We start from the raw sequence: 25,531 nt of genomic DNA on the forward strand, positions 1-25,531 counted from the left end.
GGTAAAGTATTTGCTCATGTTTTGTCAAGACCCTGCACAAACATCTCCCTGTCTCAGAGCATTTTGTCCCCATTTCCCACAGGGTCCTGAACAGGCAGGTCCCAGAGGCACAGCTCTGAGCATGGGTAACACAAAGTGCCCAAGGCCTCTGGTGACAAAAGACAACAAAAAATCCACTCTGACCCCAGCTGTGATGGATCTGGACCACTCATCCAGGACGGTGGAGCTCCCCAAAGGGCTCTGTGGCTGTGAGGAGCAGGCAGCAGGGCCTTACCTTGCTTCAGACTCGTGAAGGGAAGGGTGTACTGCCCGATGAAGTCATTCTTGGTCGACATGTCAAAGTCCTCCACCACAAACCGGACCAGGGCAAGTGCAGGGATCTCTATGTCAAATGTAAACTCTTCATTCCAGTTTGGGTTAAAGCCTGGGCAACACAGACAAGGACGGAGGTCAGAGATGTCAGCAGTAATGGTGGTCTGAGGTGTTTGCAAATGGATGGAGACTCTTCCTGACTGTCAACCTAATCTGACCTAGACCAAGGCTCTTAGGAGGTGCCAAGAGCCTTGTTCCTAGCTTTAATACTGGGATTTGCTGCCTGGAATTAATAAATCCTTCAGCTTGGCCTGTTCACTGCAGACCTTGGTCCTACTAAGGAGTGAGAAGCAGGACAGGGGAGGAACTCAGCTCTGCTCCACAGGCTCTTGCTGGGTGGTACATGGATGTCTTTGGTTGCCATTGGACCAGATACAAACTTTTATAGCCCTAACTCAGAGGAGGGAAGAGAGAAAAGCTGTGCTTTTATATTGAGACAGCCTTCTGGGGCCTTAAGCCTCTCCAACTGCTTGAGACAATCCATCTAAGCACCACTCTGTGCCCCAATTTCCCTGTCTGTAAGAAAAGTTAATGAGGAGTGTCTGATTACAAAAAGCATAATCAAGTCTGGATAAGGGTCACGTGGTCCAGAATCACAAAGCAAACAGAGCTGAGACCGACACACATGAAATGTAGAGCAAGCCCAGTGCCCTCTCTCCAGGCCATGGCAGGTGCAGTGTCAATAAACCACTCCCCAGAAGCAAACAGGAGAGAATATCCTGCTGGTAACCCTACTGCCTGTGCAGAGCAGAGACCAAGGACTGCAAAATGTCACCTGAAGCCTGCTGGTCCTGCAGGGCTTGTGAGTGATTCAGACAGTGATCTTTCATCTGGCCCTGAAGGTGCTGAGATGGGCCTGGGGCGTCTTTATTGTTTGATCTGCTTTCCACAAGGCAGAACTTACAATTCCAGCATCATTCCAATATTGTTCCAGCTAGAGAAGGGCTGGCCATGGGGCTGGGAGTGCTCAGCAGCCCTGAGGAACAGGCCTGGCAGGTCTGAAATGTTCCCTACACAACTTTCACTTGACAGGCTGTAAAAATTATTGTAGGTGACGGAAATGGCCATGAGCTTTAGGAGCCAGGCCAGATTTATTCAAACAGGAAAGAGGAAAAGGGAAACATTGTTAGCAGGCAGGAAAATATGCACCAGCTTTCCAGTGCTTGGCTCTTACTCCACACAGAAAATAAGAGTGTGTGTGTTTGTGCAGAAGGCCATAATATTCCAGCCCTCAGTGCACAGAGGGAAGTCACAGCCATGTCTGACTGGTAAGAAATGGTCCTCCAACTTCTGAGATATTCAAAATTCATCTGGGCAATGCCCTGAGGAGCTTGATTAAACTTTGTATGGCTCTACATTAGGCAGAGGCTGGGACAGACACCTCTGAAATTCCTTGCAACATCAATCTTTTGTGAGTTTGTGACAGTTTTGGGGTGCAATCAGCCCCACAAGGAAAGCTTCCTCTGGGAAGATCCTGCACACTAGGTCTAATCCAACTGCATGGAGGTAAAGAGCACTTCCAAAGCTCTAGCTCTGCAAATCTGGCAGCCAGCCCCAGACAACCCATGTGGCTGATGTTGTTTTACAGGGAATTTCTGTCTCCAAACTAAAGAAGAACAACACCTCAAGTATCTGCTTAGTGTGGGCAGGATTGGGTGCCCAGGCAGGTGTGCCCACAGGGCAGCAGCTGGGAAGATCCTGCACACTAGGTCTAATCCAACTGCATGGAGGTAAAGAGCACTTCCAAAGCTCTAGCTCTGCAAATCTGGCAGCCAGCCCCAGACAACCCATGTGGCTGATGTTGTTTTACAGGGAATTTCTGTCTCCAAACTGAAGAAGGACAGCACCTCAAGTATTGCTTATTGTGGGCAGGATTGGGTGCCCGGGCAGGTGTGCCCACAGAGCAGCAGTCTTGCCAAGGAACAGAAAGGTTCCTGCTCATGGGAGCAGGGCTGGGCGGAAATTCCCTCACCATTATTCTCGATGACTTTGGTCTGCTTCTTGTTGTTGTCCTGCTGGACACCGTGGATCTCTATCGTCACCTTGGGATCCACAATGGAGTTTTTGCTTTTGTTCACCTTTGGCAGCTGCTGACCAGAGATTATCTGTGGAGGAAAGAGGGGAAGAGGTCAGGACACCATTAGGAGAGGGGCTCCCTGGAGGATTCCCTCTCCTTCCCCAGGAGTGCAGGATCTGCTGTGGGAGGCTGGTGCTGCCCTTTCAGAGCTGGTGCTGTGACATCCTTCAGAGGAAGCTGTCATGAGCTAAAGCACCTAAGGAACCCTGCTCCAGCCCAGCCAGCTGGCTTTGGGACAGGCAGCTTTTCTGAGTGTCCCCACAGTGCTCAGCTGGTACTTGGGAACACCAGAGGTGATTGCATGTCTGCCTGCACAGTTCTGGAAGGACAGCAAATGTTGTCATTAACCTATTGCCCAACATTAAACATCTGAATAGATCCCTGGAGGGTCCAAGTCCATGAGAGCCCCCAGATGTGGGAAGTCAGTAGGGTTAGACAAGATTAAAGGTAGGACCAGAAAAAAGAGAAGATACAACCTACACACCCCCCCAAAAGTGGATGTTACAGAGATGTTTTCCAACTTCTATTCTTACTTTAAGCAGCAGCTTCTTCTTTGTCCCCCACGTTCCTTCTGTGATGGATTTTGGATTGAATTTGGTCTGTTCATCCCGGAGGAATTCGGGCTTTAAGACATACCCAGAAAAGCCATTGTCCTGGAACCGGCCCTGGTACACATCCATTTCTGTGCCTGCTGTCTGGAAATTTAGGGCAACTGCAACATAAACAAATAACTTCAGTCACTCAGATAAATCAATAGGAATCTTCTCATGCTAATTCTGCTCACATGAAACTGCACTTCATGGACATAAACATTGGCTTTTCCACGCTTCAAAGAGCAGTGGTAAACTCTGACCCTCACAGCCTGCTAGCCCTCAGGATTTCTTGCATTCAGAGATGACAGAGATGGGAGGGGCCATTACAGCCATCCTGCTTTCCCCAGGATCAAAAATTGTCCTGCAAGGAATTTATGCTACCTGGAACAAGTGCATCTTTTAGATAAACCTCTTCATTTCTATGCTGAAGGAGCTCTCTCCTGCAGTGAAGCCAGCAAATCCATCTCAGATCATTTCTCTGGCTACTTAGCCTCATTATAAAATCTCCTTTCCAGCCCAGAGCTGCCTGTTTTCATTTGCCATCCCGAGGGGCATTGATGCCTCTGTTGTTTGGACTGGAGAGCTCCTCATTGTCTGAACTCCTCAGGTGGCAGCACAGAAGCTGTGATCAAATCACCTCTTTACTGTCTACTGCCCAAAATAGATTAAGCCTCACTGCTGTCCTAACACCAGGCACAGTCCTTGTATTCTTCCCACTTTGTCGATACCTTTTTTAAAGGCATTGATGTAAAACCTGGAACAGCCTCACTGATACCACACAGGGAGTGCACATGGACCCCAGCAGCTCCTCAGTGCTCCCTTGATTTCCTCAAGGATGATTTTAAACTCTTTAGCAACATCTAAGACATCTCTTAAGACACAGAATTTTATCCTGATTACATTTCCTTCATACATGGTCATACTTGAAGGCTGAGAGCACTTTAAGGCCCTCTCCTATTTTTCCACCTGCAGCAAGATTTTGATAACTGCAGGACACTGGTTTTCCTGGGAGCTGAAAGTACTCAGGGCTTCTAGAAAATCTTATTTTGCATGTGGAGTCAGGTCTGGCCTTCCTGTATCCCATGGGAAATGGTGGTGCCTCCCAAGGACTGTCCTGAGGCCATACAGGGGTGCTACCTGTGCCCAGGGGGCTGCAGGACCTACAGAGTTCATGCTCTCCCCTCCTTTGTTAAATGGCAACAACTCTGCTGACAGTGAAACTGCAGGGATTTGCACATTAATGTGCAGAAAAGCCTCTCCTGGTTGATTTGTGAGACAGAAGATGGTCCATGGAAAGTCACTGGGCATTGTATGGAAAGCTGGTCTCTCCCAGTGACTGCTGAGCCTCTGGCTGAGATTCTGCCTCAGCTGGAGCCCCTCCCCAGCCAGGTCACAGGTGACCCCCTCCAGCCTCCCAGAGACACCCACCAATCTGGCAGCCAACATTCCACAGGTCCACGGGGCTGTAGTTGGAAGAATCCGTCCTCCAGCCTGCAGGGTAGATACGGCTCAGGTGCCTGATGTTGTGATGAATAAAACTGGTTCCTACAGAGAAAGGAAAAAAGAAGAAAACATCAGTTTCAGTGGTGGGGCTACTTTTATCTCTTCTTGCTGCTGCTGTGTGCTCCCCTCTGCCTGGCAAGTCTGGCTGAATGGGAGCCACCTGCAGAAATGCCCTTCTTGGTCACAGCCTCGAGGATATTAAATTCTTCCCACTTTTCTCAGTGACATGCCTGACCAAAGAGATCACCAGCCATGTCTTTGGGGTGTATTTTCCACCAGCAGCTGTGCCTTTCTGGGGAGCAGGGACAGAGGAGGGCAGAACACACATACCAGACTCCTGGGCCAGCTTCAGAGCTTTGCTCTCCGAGAACGATGACATCTCGTAGAAAGCCCGAGGATGGTTGGGGTCATCAAAGCCTTCAAAGTGGACACTCTTGCAGTAGACAACTGTGTCTGACAGCTCCTTGGCTAGCTTCAAGGTGTCACTCTAAAAACAGGAGAGCGAGAGGTTTGTGGGGAGGTTTTGCTGTCGTGCTCAAAACTGGTAATTGAGTTTTCTCTATAGAACCCCTGGAGCTTCCCTTCTCCACCACTTCCAGCAGGAAAAGATGCACACTCTCAGTGGCTGCTGGTGTGCCTTCTGTGTCACCCTGTGCAGGAAAAGTTGGAAAAGGATTCCCCCTTTTTTGGTGGAATACCCTTCCTTGCTGGTCCCTGCAGGATCATTTCTATTTCAGCACCCACGTCTGTCTCCAGGTGCTAAACTTTACAGCAGAGCCTTAGCAATGACTTCCATACTGTCCTGGTCCCAGGCATGTAAATATGGAAATAAAGGGAATAAAAGGGTGTTTGGCCTCCACAGAGCTTGGGCTTTTCTTCCCCTTAAACTAGGAAGTTGTCACAATGCTTTGATGACTCCAACTCCACAGCCACATTTATTGGTGCAAGTGAGAGTCCTCAGCTCCCCTCAGGGGCAAGAAAGGAAAGTGACAGATGTCAAAATAACGTACAGGTTACTGACTAGAGATCAGAGAAATAAATAAGACCTGCAAAGAGTGAGCAACTCATCAAAGGGAAACATAGATCAGACTGGATCCAGAGGGAACACCAACATCTTTGCCATCAGTGGGGCTGAATGTGTCTGTGTCACCTTTGAAGCCACCCTGTGAGGGATATGGGCTCACAAGGACCTGCACACTGGAAAAATCCATTTCCTCACAAGACGGGGCAGAACACTTGTGTAAAGGCCAGCCTTTTCCTTCCAGCATTCATCATACAAATTGCATTAGTAACTGGCCACTCCTTCCCCATAGATCTTCCCTCCCTCTCTCCCTCCTCTAGGTCAGAAACAAACAGCCAGTGAGGCTGCAGGGATATCCCAAAATGTGACTGGAAAAGCCAAAGTCATGTCTGCCCAAAGGCAAACAGATTTCTGGAAATAAAACAGAGATTGAACATGTGCCCTTCCACTGCTTCCAAAATTGCTACATGGTCTGTCCTTGCTGCAAGGTCCTCCAGTCTCATTTTAGAGAAAAAAGCCAACCTTTGTGCTTGGCTGGCTCTGCAAGATCTCTGTTTGTGCTTGGGACAGAGATCATTAAGCTGGGCAAGCACCAGGCTCCTCAGCCCCAGCAATTTCAACAATTCACCCTTACATATCCCCAGCTGAGTAGCTGAAACCACACTGAGACCTGTCTTGGCTGGGAACAAATGAAAAATTGTATTTCAACTGCTTTTCTTTCTTTACTTCTTCAGGTGTGGTACAAAACCCACCTAAAAAGTGATTTCTCAGTGATTTCTTCTTTCACTCACCTTTCCCTTCTGCTCTACCTTGGTCTTCACAGATTCATCTTCAATTTCAGCTGCTTCATCTTCATCTGAGACATCCTCAGCCTCCAGGTTGTTGTTCCCATTGACAGGGTCCTCCTGCCTGCTCAGCTTCTTGCCTTTCACCAGGATCTTCCCTTTCAATTGCTGCACAAGGAAAAGTGGCCACAATACCTGGTGGTTAGAGGAGGCTCTGGCCTACCCTGAAAAAGTCCCTCAGCTTAACCAGTGCTTTTACAGTTGCATCAATGGCTGGCTATTATCCAGAGGTAATAATAAGGTAATAATAAGTCAGGTAAAAATAAATCTGTTTTTACACTGGGGCTCTGCCCAGCCTCTGAGACCATAAGCCATGAGTCTGAAAACCCCAGAGAGCCCAGTGATTCTCCTCTGCTATAGAGCTGACCATCCCCTCAACCAGACAACTGAAACAGTTGTGCTGGTAAAGACAATTAAAATATACCTTTTTTTCCCCTCATGACTGAAATGTTGCTCAGTAAACAAGGCCAAGCCTAAAGGTCTGAGCAGCTGGGAGAAATTTGTGGGACCATTTTTGCCCCTCTGTATGGCCTGTCATTTAATAAATTTATTAAATATAATATGTTTATTAGTTAATACATTTATTAATAATTTTACTAATTTATTAATAAAATTATTTCTTAATTTGTTAATAAGTTTATTAATAAAGTTTATTAACCACCCCTAGCTCTGCAGTGTGTGGTTATAAAGCTGTGCACAGCTCTGGAAACTGTTTGAGATCCAAGCAGGGACTGAGGCAGGGCAGCCACTGCTCCACAGACATTTTATGGGGAGAGAGCCCCAGTAAGTTCTGGACAGTACCTCATGCACAGCAAAGATGGAATTTTAACACATTTGGCATTTTGCAGTGAAGCCTTAGGGTGCTGACAGCCTCAGGAGGATTTCCCAGACCCTCTCCAGAGCTACCTCCTCTTCAGGGAGCAGCTTCTCCTGCCACTGCTCCGATGGCACAACACTGGGCACACCCAGCATGTGCCAGTGCACCACAGCTGGGTGCAGAGGGAGAGCAGGGAGCAAATTCCCTGTGCTGAATCAATTCTCTCCAGCCTCTTTCAAGGTTCACAAAGCCCTTGTTGGAGCCCTGGCTGCTGGGAATTTCAAACTTTCTGTGCTGCCAGGCACTGACCCCCAAGAGAGCACTGCATTGACCTGAGGCCGTGGAGAAGCTTCCAAAATGGAATGACAGAACTGGGATTGTGGGTGTGGAGTTTGAATAGAAGTGTGTGATATCACAGGGTGGGAAACTCAGAGTTTAAGCTTTTAGAATACAGTAACATAGATAAAGCAAGATGGAGGCTTTGGGGTGGAGGCTGGTCCTTCTTCTTCACCATCTCCATGGTTTGGGTGGTTTTGTGTCATTGGATCAAAAAGTCCCCATTGCAGCCATGGGTGCTTGGTTATTGGGTTAAAAGTAAAAATAATTTAGGTGTAATTTCTTAATTGGACAGTTGATCCTTCAAAGGCCTTGTAGAGAGAGAGATGGGGCTCCATTTTTAGTTTGTCAGAGTGCAGTGCTGCAGAACTCAGAGTTTGTGAGACTGACATAGATAAGGACTGCTAAACATCTGAGTCCAACAAGAAATACCATCTCACACATTTAATCCTGACCTTGGCAAAAAAGAAGCAAAGAATCCACAACCCCTCACCACTGCTGTATCCTTTGCACAAGCCCTGGCTGTGGGAGGAAGGCTGGAGCCTGGACAGGGATGACTTAGAGCCCAAACAAGGCAGCAGCAGTGCTTGGGACAGGGAGAAGTATTGGGAAAGGTGACTGGGGGTGATCTCCAGGTGTGTGGGTTGTGCCTTAAAATCAAGAGCACCACTAGGCCTGGCAGCCTCCAGGAACAGGAGATTTGCTGCCACCTGGATGTGTTTGGTACTCCTGGCTTTGGAGGGTACAAGTTATTCCAGAAAAATGCTGTCTTGGAATTAGCCAGTACAACCCCTCAGTCTGTGTAGCACATTCCCCTTTCCTCAACAACATCCTGTATTTACCTTTTCTGCAACAGCAAAAGCAACAAAACCCCACCATATTCAAATTACAGGACTGTGAAAAACCAGGAATCTTTTATAAATCAACACAGGCATTTTCAAAGGACACCATTCCCCCCCTTTGAACCCTTTGTGGGTTCAAGCAAATTGCATCACATCATTACAGAGACCAACCCCTCTCATCACCACCTGGCAAAGCTCTGGATGAAGCTGGGCTTGAGCAGAAATCTGACACTGGCACCTGAGGCAGCAGCTGAGAGCATTTTAATTCAGCTACCACAGATGGGCTGTTTACAGTGGGGCACTTTCCCTGCCACTCCAAAGAGCACACAGAGCACAGCAATGTCCTCCTCCCCATCCCCAGCCCATCCTCCCAGACTGGGCTGTGCTCTGCTTCTTCACACCCATGCCTGGGAGATGAGTTGGCTCATCTTCAGAGCCTGACTTCAGCCTGCTGCTCCCGTGTCCCTTCCCACCCTCCTGCCTCAACACCAGCTCCACTCTGTTCTTCCACCACAAAATCCAGTTCTGTGTGAGCTTTTAGGCTCTGCTCAGCACTTGGGGTGGACAAGCCTGGAAGGATTGTGCTGGGGACAGTAAGGAGTGATGCCTTAAGTTTTAGCTTTCCTATTTTTCAGATTCTGTGCTGCTTTAGTGTGCACTTCTTCATTTTAAGGGTGGTAAGCTCTCTGCACAGAGCAGGGAGACAAAACAATTCCTGCTCCAGCTGGGCACCAAGGACAAATGATCCCAATCTCAGCCCAGGAGCACAAAGCCCGTGGGCTGCAGAGAGAAAAACAAGCAGGGTGGGACTGCAGGGGCTGCAGTGGGATTGGACACTGAACTGCAATGTGCACATGGAGCAGAGCTGAGCCCAGGGAGAGACCCCGGCAGCGCTCGTGCATTTTGGGGCCATTTGGGTTCATCTTGGGTGCAGCCCTGGCTGGGCTCTGGTGCTGCCCAAGGTGGATCCATGGAGGAGATCCTTTGAATAAATCCCTGCTTTATTCTTTAACTCTGTCTAGTCTCTGTTCTAGGTCAGCCTTCTCAAGGTATCAGGAGAGGCTGAGAGCAGCCACTCTTGTCCCCTGCAGGCTGCAGATACCATCCTAATATTTAATATATTATCTGCCTCTGCTTTCTAATGTCCCACAAGAAATGTTACTGCCTCCCCTCACAGCTCAGCAGCGGAGAACTAAGGATAAGGTATTTGGGTCAGCCTGCTTGATTCTTAATTACCAGTAGGTAATTAAGCTTTTTAAACCTTGTCAAGCCTCTAATGGGGGGAAATGATGCCTTAAGTTTTAGCTTTCATGTTTTTCAGATTCTGTGCTGCCTAGGTGTGTAGTTCTGAGCTTCATATTAAGTGCTGGTGAGCTCTCTGCACAGATCAGGGAGACAAAACAATTCCATCTCTAGCTTGGAACCAAGAACAACCAATATAAGTTTCAGGCCCAAGAGCAGAAACAATGTGGACTGAAGAGAAAAAAACAAGAAGGATGAGACTTCATAATCTGGAGCTGGAATTGGACAATGAACTCCAATATGTAAACAGACCAGAACTTATAAAAGCGAGAGACCCCATGAGTGGTCATGCATTTTGTGACCATTTTGGTTCACTTTGGGCTGGGCTCTTGTACTTGGCCCTTAAGGCCATTTAATAAATGTCTAATCTATTCTTTAGCTCTGTCTAGCCTCTGTTCTAGGTCAGCCTTCCCAAGGCATCACTCCCATTCAGCCTGCACAGCAAGTGGGAGGTGCAATTCCTGGCACAAACCAATCCTACATGGCTGAAGAACATCACGAGGGAAGGCACAGCAACACAGCCTCCACTGTGTCTCCTCACCACAACCCATTCCAGGGCTGCCAGCAGCAGGTCCTCAGTGCTGTGTTATCCCATCTAGCCTGTGGTTCCTCTGGGAAACCTTGGATATGGTGCACATGCTCCCCATGGGCACAGGACACTGCTCCTATGCCTACAAAGGAGATGTGCCAGCCAACTCAGAGGAGATCCATCTGCTTATTTGTCAGAAGAAAGGGTGAGACTCACCCCAGAGAGAGGCATTTTCATCCTCATTTCCTGCAAAAGGTGCAGGAAAATGGGGATGTAGTAGCACTGCAGTGAATCCCCCCTGCAGAGGAAGCAAAGTCCTAAATCTGAGAGTTTATCTTCTCTACTGAGGTTTTAAATAAGCTGATATAGACAGTCACAAACACATACATGCCCTTGCTCCATCTCTCCTGGTTCCCCTTCATGTGATATTATTAAGTATTTCTAGCCTGAGGCAAAAGACACTCAGCACATCAGTTCAGCTCTGTTGAGCAGATCCCTTGTCTTAGGAGGAAGCAATAGCTGAAATACCCAATAAATGTTCTCCAAGTAGACCATAAAGCCATTCCAGCTGTCTATGGGAAGCCCAAGGTGGAGTACAACCTCAGGAAAGGCTACAAGGACATTGGACTCCACTGAGAACACACAGTGGAATGGCTGCTGGAACAGATGCAACTCTTGCCCTTCTTCACATATCCTATAAATGGCATTCCTCAGTCCCCCTGAAGTGGAGCTCATCTGCTCTCCCACCTTTTCCACTGCACACTGAACAAGCTCAGCTCTGCAGGTGAAATGGTTCTGACAACACTGGGATATGGAAACCATCTTAAAGGAAAGCACTGATTTTATCAGAAGCAGCAGAGCTGTAATGAGCAGAGGGTTTTAAAAGGTCTGCACACACAGGTTTATCCTACCTGAAAGCTTCCTGCCCCTAGGAGCAACCTGAGAGCCACAGCAAGGTCTGAGCTCCAGCTTTCACCTCAGTGGGAATGAAGATTTGTGAAGTGATCCATCTCAACAAACTTTCTGTGGCTTCAACACCTCCTTTAGAGTCAACAGAGAAAACCAAACACTCCCAGGGTGTGATCCCTCCAACGTTTGGACAAACACTGAGGAGGAGGTGGACTACATCTCAACTCCTCTGACTGTTTCTCCAAAGGAGTCCTCAGTGAAGGGCTCAGGTACACAGAGACAAGGGTCTGAGCACTTCCTCCTGACATCCCACTCTCAGGATGAGGATATCCACCTCTGCAGACTTCTGGGAGCTGTGAGGAATGACATGTTCCCATTCCTGAGGAGATGTGCAGATCAGATGCACTAACTGGTATCACATCTCCATCTGTGCATGTCCTTCAGCTGCAAACTGAAGTGTGGCACCAGAGGATGAAGAGAATCTCCAGGAGAGGGGAAGAAACACATTACTGAAGGAGGTTTTGGAGGACTGAAGGAAAAACTCAGCTCAAGAAATTCAGGCAAGAAGATGTACTGCAGACAAGACTGACACAAGCTGGGCTAAGGTTGGAGAAACAGAGATGTGCAGATGGACCTGAAGCCACAATGACACAAAATGTGTGGGTAATGCCCAAAGCCACTGTCCTCATAAACAGGAATTCCAGGAACAAAGAGCTGTAGGGGTTTCAGACACCTGGATACACTGAATAGTTCCAACACTAGGAGCAGTTTTAGTCTTATTCTAGGACTGTGACATTGCAGCATTTCTATCTGGGATGTAGGGACAGGGCCAAGGGGCCCCTGTGAAGATCAGGGATGGGACAGAAGGACAAGAACCCACCAGCAGCAGAGACTGGATCAGCTCCTCCCCACAATCCTGGTGCTGCCTGGAGCCTTTATGTGGTTTTTCACATAATTCACTATTGGGACCTAAAGACAGCAGTTTGGGGGAGATATTTAGATAATCTGTGTAGCCCAACACTGCTCCTGAATGGAACTGAATAAATCAGATTCCTGCCCCGGGCTGTGGTGTGGATCGTTAGCACCAATCCAAACCGTGTCAATCTTCCTTTAATTACTAACCTTGCCATGCTGACACAATCGGCAGCAATCCTTCCACTGTTTTGTGTTTACAGCCTCCAGCACTTTGCCTAGTGGCAGCTCCCACCCTTTTCCTGGTATAAAAAATACCTTGTTGTCCCTGGTTTCCTCATGTCAACAAGGGAGGGAAAAGCCAAGAGGTTCCTGGTTTGTTTGTTTGTTTTTCCCTCACGTTTCAGTTTCAATGTATTTACACCCAAAATAATCAGCATTTCAGCCCTTTGCATGGTCCTACTTCACAGAGCAGGAAGGCAGAGGAAAAGTACCAGAAGGAAAAGGATAAGTGTTGCAACACTGGCAATTTTTCTGTGTTTAAACTAAATGGATCAATCTCTGCAATGGAGCAGATCAGCCCAAATCCTTTCCCTAGGGTAGATCTGGGCACTGTGTTCAGCTGGGGCCAAGTGTCTTTTTGGCAATGAAAATCAGGCTAGACGAGCACAAGCATGGAAAAAACATCTTTGGGAAGTTGGGGTCATCCCCTTCCACTCACAAATCACACATTGCTTTGCTTGGTGTTTCTCCTTTCTTTCATCCTATCATTGCCATCAGCTGAAAAGCCATCAGCAGTTTTCCTGATCCTGCACCAGGATAAATAACAAGTCAGGAGGGGACACTGAAGACGTATTTTTCCAACTCAGTAAGAGCCTGCAAAGATTGATCTCTGTGCTGGGAGTGTCCTCACCCTGGGAGAGTCACTTCTCCCATGGAGGCACCTTGTCTGTGCCAGAGCCAAGGTCCTGCTGAAGCAGCAGCAGTAAAAATTACAATTCATCCTAATTTATTGCCCTGGTGCTTAGGGACCAGCCCAGAGCAGCTTCCCTCTGTGCCAGGCATTGTATCAAACGAGGCATGACACTCCTGAACAAAAGGGGAAAGTCAGAAAGAGAAAGGAGATAAAGGAAGAGGGAGAACAAATACAGAAGATATTCTGGGTGGATTGTTTTCCTCTCCTTTCTCCCCTGCTGATTGCCAGCTTTATCTCACCCACAAACTCCTTCCAGCTCTGACTAGGCATGTTCATCCAAGTTTTGGAGAATGAGCAAAGAAATGCAATTTAAAGGGAACTGCAGCTAACTGTACAGGAGTCTGTTTCTGCAAAGTGCAAAAAAAGACAGAAAGAAAGACAGAAAGACAGAAAGAAAGACAGAAAGCAAGCACAAACCACATGGGTGGAAACAGATTAATGTTTCCTTTTGGCTCCTGTTTTGGAGACATATTTTTCATATCAAGATTCCATTTCCAGTTTTTCCTGTCAGCTAATGATTTCTCATGATTTACAGTGGTGAACCACTGTTGAGTGCTGTGTATCTCTTTCCTCTTGCAAGGCTAGGGCTCAGCTCCCAGCCTGCCCTGCTTCCTGGGAATAAAAGGGGCATCTCTAGGCCATCTCCTGCTTCCCTTCTTCCTCCATGGACACCTCCAGACCCACCCACCCAGGCCATTCCCAGTGGCTCCCCCAGGACACTCTCAATGGCAGGACACCTTGTGTTTAATACACCTTCAGTGTATTAACCACCTTGCAGTGGTTTTCCCCTTGAGTTTTGAGCTTTGCACTCAGCAAGAAGAAAAACTTCCCCTCTTGTCCAACCCTCAGGAGGCAGAAAATGCTGGAGTGGCCTTGCTTACCTCTGGGGAGGGGAACTGGGACTTGTTTCCATCGACTGGGGCAACCAAGAGCATGTCCTGCAGGATGGTGGTCATGTGCTGGGCCATGACCTTCTGCTGGTCCACGCTGCAGTGGTTCTCCAGGGAGATGATGACGGGGTATGGTGAGGTCTGGAACAAGACAGCAACACACACCATCAGTGACCTCTGTGCTTTCACCAGTCTACAGCAATTGGTATGAGCTCCAGTGCTGCTCCCTCTGGGAATGAGTGTGCCGACAGGAGGGTCTGATATTCTGCTAAAGCAAGGATTTGTTAAAAATGGAATTTGTGAAAAATTTAACCGTGCGGTAGTTACTCAGATCTGTGCTGGTGCCTTCCAGGGATGATGATCCAGTGGAGAAGGCACCAGGATGGGTCAGGATTGCCTCTCACAGACGTTCTGGGGCACTCCCTGTGCCTCCATCTCCACTTGCACTGTTGGCCAGAGCACCTTCCTACCCACCTTCAGAGGAAGGACTGGGAAGGGGGCTTTGAAATCACCTCACTTAAGGGTTTGCTCAAACCCTGGAGTGATACAAATCCTTCCTCCATTCCTGCATGGGCCTGATCTGGTTCCCTGTGCCCCCCAGGTCATTTTGTGTGCTGAAGGCATTGTCATTATTGTCACTGTCACTCCTTTATGGCCCCAAACAAAACTTGGCACCAGCTCCCCAAGTGCACTGAAGGAAAGCAGCAGAGTCCAGTAAGTCTGGACAGACTTAAGATTTTCTTGAAGTCAAGAATCCAGCCCTTTTCATCCCTTTTAAAGCAGAATAAAAGCAGTCCTTCACATCCAAAACATGCACACTGGTTCCTCTAAACAAGAAACAGACCCTGAGACATCAAAGCCACACAAATCATGGGCTTGCTGGTGTTTCCCACCAGGTATGCTCAAGATTATGAGCATCATTTTCATTGTAGTGTGGTCCAGGATGCAGCTGTGCTGGCACAGGCTCAAACTCATCCTCAGATGGTGCTCTCCCTGTGCAGCAACCCCCAGGGATGGATCTCTGCAGGAAGCAGAGCATGGATGCTCAGACAGAAGGAGCAGGAATTTCTCTTGTCCCCACGAGGAGAAGCTGTCATTGCTTCTCCTCTCTGCTGGGAGCGAAGAGCTCTACTGCCAGTCCTGGGTTGTGCAACATGAGAAAAAGTTCCTCATGCTTACTTGGAATGCATAGTTCTTGATGGCCTTAATGACATCGCTGAAGAGGATCTTGGAGGTGAGAGTGTAGCCGTGATAAATGACGGGCTCTGAGTTGGGGCCATCCCAGCAATCCAGCTCCACACAGCGACAGCCTTTGGTGAGGGCTCTGCGAACAAAGAAGGACTGGTTGGGCTCTACACCTCCTGCTCCATCTCCAAGTGAGGGTACACCAGGCACAGGCACTGCCTGGGAAGAATGGAAGGAAGTTCAAGAGCAAGGGAGAAGAAAGGAGCTTGGAAAAACAGGGAAGCAGATAAAGGATGGGATCAGGTGGAATCTGTGTCAGCAAAGAGAGCTCAAGGTTGAGCAAGGAAAGCACAGAAGGATCTGAGAAATAAGGTACTGAAAGTCCAAGGTAGAATTATCCAAAGAGTAAGACACAGTGAGTGCCAGATGAGAAAGGACACTGATGACTGTCCCCAAGTCTTTCAGAGAAGAGAAAGAAGAAAAGAGAGGAAGAGAAGAGAAGAGAAGAGAAGAGAAGAGAAGAGAAGAGAAGAGAAGAGAAGAGAAGAGAAGAGAAGAGAAGAGAAGAGAAGAGGATCAAGAGAGGCTGCAGTGGAAGAACGACAGTGAGCCTTAGAAGCCAGGTCACAAAGTTTAGATGATGTGATTTCTTCATCTAGATCTGAAATGACATGAGGGATGAATCCTCAGAGCTGGGAGGGAGGGAACTATGGGAACTCCACCATAGCTGAGGAGCAGTTTCCTAAACCAAGTCTACAGACTGAATTTCCATGTGAAATTCCTACCTCTACATATCCATGCTTCCATTTCAATTTATTTTCAAATATAGATTCCCCCCATCTATCTAGGAGGTGATCTTGCCTCTTTTATAGTAATTCTCTAAATATTTCAGACAAAACAATTCCTTTAATTCATTGCAATAAAATCACAGAATGGTTTGGGTTGGAAGGGATCTTAAAGATCATTCAGTTCCAACCCCCTGCCATGGGAAGGGACACCTTCCACTAGACCAGGTTGCTCAGAGCCCTGTCCAACCTGGCCTTGAACACTTCCAGGGATGGAGCATCCACAGCATCTCTGGGAAACCTGTTCCAGAATAATGGGTTTGTTTTTTTCGTACAACCCAAACATACATCTATAATTTTAAGACTGTAAGATGAATTCAAAGAGCTACTGAGAAGTAACCTGTGCCAGATTTCACTCTCAACACTTTTGACCTTGTGACTCCAGTCAGCCATTGCTCCTGAGAATGAGATAAGTCATAAACAAAGGCAGAACTGCAGTCATTGACTGGCTCATAAGGAAACACTGTCTCACCTGATAAAAACAAGCAGTAATGTATTGTGGGTGTGCAAATTACTAAAGGTCACTGCACCCATCTGGCCCTGAGACATCAGCCACTGTTAAAGGCAGACATAGGCAACACCTGAAGCTCAGTGCAGGGGTGCTGTGGGAATATCTGAGATGACAAAAAGGCACCAGGTGTGAGTTCTGCTGATCACTTACCCTGCTCATATCCCACCTCTGTTTTTTTTTTTTTATTGTTCCAATGAGGACTCTCCAAAATAAACCCCAGCATGTTGTGGGGACAGTCCCTGCCATGGGCCTCTCCCAAAAGGCAGAACAGAGCATAAGCACCATGACACTATGCATCATTTTGGCTTCTCCCAGACCTGCAGCTCTATCCCAATAATATTTCCATCTTGTAAGCTCCTTGCACTCTCTTGTGCCATATTTTGGGGAATGCAGCATCCCCTCAGCATCATGCTTTGAAAACACCAGGCCAGAGGGCTGTAACCCAGCCTCCAGTGACTGCAGATTTTTATACTGCTTCCAAATGTAATAATTATACATCCTACACTCAGGTGTTCCAGCCTCCAGTGACTGTAGATGTTTTATACTGCTTCCAAATGTAATAATTATGCATCCTACACTCAGGTGGACACCAGATGAGACTCAGGTCAAGGAGCTGTGACAAGGAGGGCACAGCCAACCTGGTTTGGAAACAGCTCACCCTGGAAACTTGGGCTGGTGGGATATTGCTTCTTGACCCCTTGCATCCATCAGCACAGACACTCATGTCTTCCAGAGGTTAACCTCCCAAACACACACACTCTTTACCTGATGTAGGCCTCTGTGCTGCTCGGCCCTGTGATCTGGTCTTCCATGAGATAGGTGTTGTGTGAGGATGACACCAAGTAGTGGCTGAGAGGTTGGGTCATGTCCTGGTAAACTTTCCGGTGGGAGGGGTTGAAGATGTTCCCCTCCTCTGACAGCAGGTACATCAGGAAACCATCCTTGGTCATGGCATTGCCCCTCTTGGCTGTCAGGTAAACAGAGAGAAAACCCCACACTGAAAATGAGATGCCACCAGGTCGTGCCACCACCCTCACCACGGGGCCTCTGCTCTCCAGGAGACCCCAGAGGCAAAATGTGCTCCCAGGCATTCAGTAAAAGCAAAGAGATGGATGTTCTCCAGACAAGGATGACACCTTCAGCTGCCTGAAAATGCTTTGAAAGCCCTTCCCAAGAACAGATTTTTATGACACTTACGTGGCTTTTTATTACACTTTACTTGTCCTTGATAACATCTTAAAAGTGTCAAAGACAGACCTTACCTCATCTGTCTCCTGAGATTTACAGCATGAACATTTCTGTTTGAGCATTCCAAGGTTTCTTTGTGCCAACCCAGAGAAGCTGTCAGATGTCTAAACACAGCCAGATAAATCCTGTCTAGATTATCCAATGAAATACATGATTTGCAAAGAGGAAATACAAAATTACTCCCCATTTTGAGGGACTGAACTAGATCTCAGCCTAATCCTAATGCCTGACAGTTTCAAGGCCTTGTCCCTCTCCTGAAGGAATAGCAGGAGAGTGGAAAACCAGCCCATAATTCTGAGTTGGCTCTTGGAACACCCCCTCCAAGGTGCTCCAGACTGATGATTCACCCACAGTCTGAGCAGGCAGACAGTTCAGTGTCTGCCTCCTGAACAGCTGTCCCCTCCTTGGCCTCCACTCAGGGACCTCATCTGTAGATGGCTTTACAGGTGCCCACCTTCGAGGACATCTGCCTCCACTCCAGCTCCTGGAGAGCACAAATATTGCTACATTCTCAGCCTTGAAAAGCCACACGAGGTCTTGGCATCTGAATAACCCATCTGAGTCTTTCCCTCAGGATTTTCATCATCCTCTAATCCAACCTGTATCAATCCCTCTACTGCTGTTCAGTGCACCCAAAATAAAATTGAAGAGAGAGATTTCCCAGCCTCTCCTCTGCTCTCCTCCTCTCCTAGAGCTGTTAATATTCCCCTAAGAGTGGTGTTTTAGAAGCAGCTGTGAGGAGAAAATATTGCACACCACTGCAGAAAAAAAATATAAATAAAGCAGCAGCAATGCGATTCATAGTTCATCAAAAAAGCAAGATTTTGAAGCAAAGCAGCCAGGGTTTTCAACCTACCTCTTTCGTTGGGCTCGTATCTCTGAATTAAGGCAGCAATGCAATTCATAGTTCATCAAAAAAGCAAGATTTTGAAGCAAACCAGCCAGGGTTTTAACCTACCTCTTTCGTTGGGCTCATATCTCTGAATTAATGCAGGGGCAGCAACAACAGCATCTTCTTCCTGCTGCACCTCATAGAGAAACCTCACCAGGTTCTGGCAGGACATGAACCCTTCTGGGTCCGAGTACATTTGGAAGATGCTGTCTATTTCCTTCCTCTCTGTCAGTATCTTGTAAAATTCCTCTATCTCATCATCCTCCAGAGCCTCTGTTTTGGACTTGTCACAGTGCTGTAAACGTAGAGGGGAGAAGGAGTGAAAACCTTCTTTCCTTCTGGCATAGGCCAGCCGTAATCTGCACCAGGGCTACACAACGCAGAACACAAAATAATTGCAAAGAGTTACTGGCCAGCCAGTGAGGAGCACGTGGTCAATGACAATGGTTCTCACTGACAAGGCCAAAAGTTAATAAAAAGTTAAATAAAAATTACAGTTATTAGTATTTATACATTGTCAGTGTGCTCAAAAGCATCAGCCTTGAGTTCCATCACTTGGTGTGCTTCAGTCACAACAGCTCAAATTAATCCAAGCACAAATCAAGGATCAAAAGAAATTTAATTCTTAATCTCAGGGGGAATAAAGGGAAACAATTAACTCTATAAAATAATGATAGAGAGTATAGCCAAAAATCCAGGAAGTTAAGTGAAAAGAAGCCTTCCTTTGACCTGAGTGGCTCAGACCTCAAGAGGCTGTCAAGACTCAGAGTAGGGCTGTTTTCAAAGATGGCATCAAAAACAACTTAAAAACCCCACAGCTGCTAACATGTGCATGTTCAGGTATTAAAAAATTCACCTCTCCACGGAAATTTTCCATTCTCATCTAAAACCTGCCACATAACAAAATCCCCACAGATTTCAAATCAGATGTGATCTTTTAATGAGGAACTGTAATTCAGATTCTCCATTTTCCTCTGGGTTTGAACTTTTCCAGTAGATACCATCTGTGACAGAGCACCACAGCCAAGGACTTGATTGACCAAGAAAGATGAGGAGTTTGAAATATACATGTTAATATCTCCATCAAGGACACAGATTTTCCAATTACAAGTTTTTCTAGTTTATTTTAAATACTCCCAGGTTCAATTTTTCATCAGAAACAACTTTTTTTTTTTTCCTGTTGCAAATTCTGATATTAATTTTGTTGTTTGCTCCTAGCAGAATTCTTCAGCTTGTCAAACCAGAGGAATTAAATTACTTTCCATCTTTGATCCCCTGTGACTGAGCTATTTTCCTGGATTTTATGGTGAAAATGCCTGTTTTAGTTTAACCAGTAATCACACTAATCTCAGCCTAGCCCTGCCAGTGATCTCAGCAATGGCCACAATGGCTTTGGCAGTGTTCCAAGATGATAAGGAGGGACTTTTATCCCCTGCAAATCTTTCACTATCTGTTTAAGGAGAACATATAAAACCAAAGAATGTCATTATCATGATGCCTAGCATTTCACAAACTGAAGTGACAGAAAAAAAGAGTTCAGCTTGTCCTGACTTCAGACCCTGCTGGGTGGAGGCTACGTGGTCCTCTCAGGGATGGGACAACCTGTGACATGCTCAGTACTACAAACACCTCCAAAATAGGTGTGAGAGTTCAAGAATTGCCTTTTCCTTGCTGCCTTCCATGTCTGTGATCCTGTTCTGTGGCTCTGGCAGATCCTTCAAGCTAAGCTGAGCATGATGCTTAGCAACTGCAAAAGGAATATAAAGAGGGAAAGCAGCTGGTGGAGACAGCAGGGATGTTGTGAATTACAAATGTTCTTTTCTTTAAGACATGACAGGGAAAATGACAAGATATGCCTCCTAGCAAACTGGCATTTTAAGTGGTGTGCCTGGGGAAGTTTATTCATTAGTTGCCATTGAAGGCTGTGATGAAAACAGGACAAAAGCACTGGCACCAAAGTCAAACTGCAGGACAGATCAGATATGGTATAAAAGTGGCTTTCTTCTGCTTTGGCTACAAGAGGTCCAAATTAGAAAGAAAATCTCAACCCAAAATACTGTGTTCTACCTCCCATGTATGCATCACAAGCCCTGAGTCCTGGATGACCCTTGGCCTGCCAGCACAAACACCTTTCTGATGCATCAGAATGAATATTCAGGTTGAAATGAAGTGAGCAATGACAGGAGCTCTGCATCATTTCTGGTTGCATTGCAATGTGTTTTACTCCAGTGTCTCAAAGCTAGATGTGGACACAGAGTGACGTGAGGAAAGGCAAAAATAATGTGAGAACATGCCCTGCAGCCCCCACTTGAGCCCCTGATCACCCTTCCTTCCTGTGACTAAATGAAGAAAAACTCTCTGAGACAGAAAAGATCACCCTTTAATAGGCTGTAATGCCCTAGTCCATCTAGGCTGAGGCAGGATGCAAACTGGAAATGTAATTGCTTTAAGAGCAAGACAGACCCCTCCTGGAGGCACATCAGCCCTCAGGAGATCTGAATTAACCTCCAAAGAGCCTCTCTTTCCAGTGGCTATACAGGAAACTTTAAAATTACTTGCATAATGATGGTACTTCAGCTAACTCCCTGCATTTCCATGGGTTGAATCAAGGTTTAGCAATTACTCGGAGTCTTTAAGCAAAAAAGGATTAATTTCATCAAGTTTCCTCTCCTGGAGCTCCCTTGTAACTATTGTGACAGTAGAAAAGGTCCATTAAATAAGAGGAGACTGTGCCTCTAAAATAAAAATAAATTTAAAAAGGGAAAATTAAAAAAAAAAAAACCCCACAGGTGATTTTTTCAGGTTGTTGATGTGTGAAGATGTGGAAGTGATTAATCTCCCATATATGAGATGTATCTTTTAGGATGAGGAGATTCACACCCTGCTCCCTGCTGGCTTCCCCTGCACACACTGCAAAGGAAGTGTTGGCAACTACCTCCAGTGGAGACATGCAGCTCAATCAGTGGATTCCCAGCCTGATTTCCACTCTTCCAGGACCTTCCTGGGAATAAAGGGACGGGATCCACCAGCCAGAGCAGCCAGTACAACTGGAATATTTTGTGAGCTGAAATTCTTTAAGATGTGCTGATAACCTTCTCCCTCATTCCTGAGGAGCTGCAGAGAGAGGTCTGTAAAGCAAAGGCAAGCAAACTTGGACCTCCTTTGGGGGAAGGTTGCCTGCTCACACAGAGGAGCAGAACTCCTGCCTGGTGCCCAAAACCACCCACGTGTTTACCACTGATCAGAAAAAAACATTTCTGAAACAGCACACACATTAATTCAAATCCTGCTTCAGACAGGATGGAAGTTTGGAAATTATCCAGATGTTTTATCTCACCTCAGCAGGATGGATTCTCTAGAGAGAAACCCAAAGCTTAACAACTGAGGAATTTTCATCCCTTTCTTATCTTCTGATAGGCTCAGCCAGCAAGCTGAATCTTGAGAATTTAGAAGTGTACATCCCTGCTGACCAGATTAAATGTGCCTTGGGAGTATTAAATCAATCAGACTAGTCCAGGCTTGGGTGCAATGTTGTGTATCTATCATGAATCTGGAAAGGTTTTTTTCTTAATTTGCACTTCATTTTTTTTTTTTGTTTATACCTGTCACTTTGCACCTCTCTCCTCTGAGAAGGTGAGGATCTGGGTTCACAATTGTAACCAAACAAAATTCAGCCAGACTTAGGCATTGACATGCAGCTGTGGCACACAAAACTCCTGAAACCCCTGGGACTTCAACCTTGTTTCCCTTTTTCTTGCATTATCCATGTTTGCATCTCATTTTCTGCTTCGTGGCAAAATTAAGCATCGATTATGAATAAAGATCTTAAAGGCCCTCATGAAAAGCATTGTGCTGCCTAACTCAGTGGGGATCAATTATTCTGAGCAATAAATTACTGAGCAACAAAATCTGTGAGTCCTTCCTTGGTACAAGAAAAGAAGCCAGGAGTTCACTTTAGGCGAGGTCTCTGAAAGCTGTGGGACACCCTGACCTCAGCCAACAGCAAACCCTTCTTCTGCCTGCTGCCATTACCTGGAAAATCTTCTTGGCATGGTAGTCATCCACTTCAATGTTCACTTCCTTCAGGAAGTCTTTGAGCTCTTTCAGGCTCATCTTGTTGTCTTTGTTTTTGTCAGCTTTCCGCAGGCAGGTGTGAATCCAGCTGCAGGGGGATGTAAGGAAATCTTTCCAGGTCAGAGCCTAACCTGAACACCTAAATACCTTCTGCTGCACATGGCAGGGGGGAAATCCTCTCCTGAAGGCTCTGAGCCACCTCTCCAGCTGCTGTAAATCAGCGTGGGCCCCCTGAGCAGCTGACACCACCTCACCTTCTGCTCCCACAGAGCACAATGGTGCCTGGGAAGAAGGAAAATGTGATGTGATACAACTGATCCTGACCAGGGAGAAGCTTTTCACCATCTGGCCAAGGCTGGAGCAGCTCTCTTTACCCTGTAGGAGTTTCTGGCCGCAGCCAGAAACAGTTTGATTTCTCTTTTATGACAGAAAGTACATTCTGCTCCAGACGGCTGAAAGGGGATAAAGGAAAGAATGAAAAGAGCTCCCAAGAGAAGCTTGGTAAACTCATTGTCATGGATTTGTTCAATATTCAGTGTGTCGTGGTGAACACTGAACTCCAGAAGAAGTATCAATAATAATTTTTGAACTCACCTTCAGCATAATTTTAGGGATTTCTACCTATATCTCCTAAGAATTTTGTTGTGAGTAGAATCAAACCAAACTTTGTGGGTCTTGCCTTCTTCCCCTGATGAAATGTACAGGGTCTGTTACTGTGCTGTACTGTGATAATACTTCATTAGAGCTTGGGTTTTAATCACTTTAGTGTATCTGTGGATCAGGAGTAACTGCTATAAGAATGATCTTCCTAATGTGATGTCAGATAATTTGAACTGAGACTTGCATTTTCTTTCAGTCTCTAAAATCATGTTAGACAGTTGAGACATACTGCAGTTTTAAACACAAAAAAACCCTTGCTTTTTGCATCATGGAACTGACTGTCTGATTTGTTTTACTGTCAAAATAAGAAAGGTCATCCAGAAAAATATCAACTTTTCAACAGGAAAAAAATGATCAAAGTACGAATTTGATCTCCAATAATAACCTTCCATGTCTCACATAGGAAACAATGCTTCAAACTCATTCCAGAAAAACTTCCAAAAAACCATGCCCAATCTGAATGCTAATCAGAGGATCAGCAAAGGATCAGCAAAACCAGCTGAGACATATAGTGCTGTAACATATAAACTGGGCCTTTGAAAATGACCCCAGAAAAGGGCATTAACAGCCTTAGGGGCTGTAAACATAACTCTGAAACAGTGTTTGCCACAGCTACCCCTGCACTGAAGTATTTCCTAGTGATGGAGATATGTGTAAACTGTTAGTGAGTATTGTTTGTCTCATGGAAAGTTGAACTTTCTGACTTTAAAAATCTTGGCAGGTGCTGAGCAATGACCTCACCCCACATCCGTCTCAGCCTGGTCATATTAATATTCCCCTTCTTTAGACATGGAAACCAAAATAAAGAGAAGCTGCATTTCCCAAGAGCCCTGAACCAGGGTCTGGCTTGGACTGATTCTTCCCAGAAGACCCAGTTTGGGGCATGAAGCTCCCATGAGCAGAGGATGCTGTGCTGGGAGCACACCACACCCACCCTGGGGTGCAGAACACCCCCTCCACCAGCTCTGCTCCAGAAAGGGTCTGTCAGACTGTCACCCTCGTGCCACCCACTCACACCTGACCCTGCACCTTGTGTCCCCTTCCCAGCCTTCCCTAAAAACAACAGGCAGGAGGAACACCCAACTCTGGTGAGCCAGGAGGAAATCCAGCCTGCCACAGCCAGGGGTGAGAGTAGGGGTGGATAGAAACTACTCTTTTGTGCATAGAAACTACTGGTTTTGTGCTGATCACTGCAAAAAAACTCACATTTCTTTAACAGTCCGCATAATTTCCTCTGATAATGGACACCCAGAGGTCATGCACATATCCAAAGTCCTCTCTGGAAGGCAAAATGTGGGCAGTAAATGCATCTGTAAGAAAGTATGCCCAGGTCCTGCATGTTAATGGAGGGTGTTTTTCTCTTAGATCCCTTCCCAGGAGGCTGAGAAATGCAGGAGGGAAATCAGAGAGCCCAGGAAAAGCCCAGGCACACACAGTGGGTCCTCTTGCTGCAAGGGCAAGCAGCAAAGAGAGAAAAAGGACAGTACAGACAACTAAGATCTCAGTAAATAGCAGCATTCTGGCCCTAAAATACCCAAACTCCTCATCCATCTGCATCCCCTCAGCTTTGGGAGAGCTTGGAGGAGCTGGATGAACAAAACACTTCAACTGGCAGTCCTCTCAGCTGGTACAAACACCATTTTTCAGTCCTGGCTGTGGGTTTTCCTTTCACCTTCTGCCCCTCAGTGGGCCTGAGTGCAGGAGGAGCAGCTGCTCCCATTTCTGTGTGCATCCAGGGACAGCCTGCCTCTGCTCTTTAAAGGCTATGCCAGCTCCAGGGCTACCAGCTTTCTCTCAGTCACCCCTCTTTGGTTTCTATCTGGCAGATATCCCATGAATGTGCTCAGAACAGAAATGCTGCAGAACTTCTGGTAAGTGCTTTCAAACCAGAAGAAAAGCTCACACATAAACCCCAGACCCGAGGCAGACGGTGCCACCCTGCTCAAATGAAAAGTCCTCTGTGTTTTCTGGTCCAAAGCCTTCCCTGCACACATACCTGCAATATTTGCTAAACTACCCATGCCAGCCTGCTGCAAGGTTCAATCTGAGGCTTATTAAAACAGAACTCTGTGTAAAAGAACATCAGACATGCTCATCAAGCATGTGGGAGTTTTATCTGTGTAGGAATATAGGACTGGAAAAATATATAAGACACTGACTCCAGTCCCTTTTTACCACAGGCAGCTCCACTG

At 46.5% G+C, this 25,531-nt stretch overlaps 1 protein-coding gene across 2 annotated transcripts in view; it reads right to left on the reverse strand.

The window, feature by feature from the left end:
- PLCD1 (phospholipase C delta 1) overlaps positions 1-25,531 on the reverse strand; it is a 52,548-nt gene that overhangs the window by 1,203 nt on the left and 25,814 nt on the right. For both annotated transcript variants that reach the window (XM_039726529.1, XM_039726528.1), the window contains exons 4-14: positions 22,638-22,767; positions 18,672-18,900; positions 17,231-17,432; positions 15,104-15,248; positions 13,916-14,065; positions 6,358-6,519; positions 4,876-5,032; positions 4,471-4,587; positions 2,983-3,161; positions 2,345-2,477; positions 275-424 (exon numbers count right to left, since the gene is read on the reverse strand). In XM_039726529.1, the coding sequence (XP_039582463.1) occupies positions 275-424; positions 2,345-2,477; positions 2,983-3,161; positions 4,471-4,587; positions 4,876-5,032; positions 6,358-6,519; positions 13,916-14,065; positions 15,104-15,248; positions 17,231-17,432; positions 18,672-18,900; positions 22,638-22,767 (1,754 nt within the window). The remainder of the gene's footprint in view (positions 1-274; positions 425-2,344; positions 2,478-2,982; positions 3,162-4,470; positions 4,588-4,875; positions 5,033-6,357; positions 6,520-13,915; positions 14,066-15,103; positions 15,249-17,230; positions 17,433-18,671; positions 18,901-22,637; positions 22,768-25,531) is intronic.

This window comes from Passer montanus, unplaced genomic scaffold, assembly GCF_014805655.1.
Source record: "Passer montanus isolate IOZ18808 unplaced genomic scaffold, ASM1480565v1 scaffold59, whole genome shotgun sequence".
Lineage (NCBI taxonomy): Eukaryota > Metazoa > Chordata > Aves > Passeriformes > Passeridae > Passer > Passer montanus.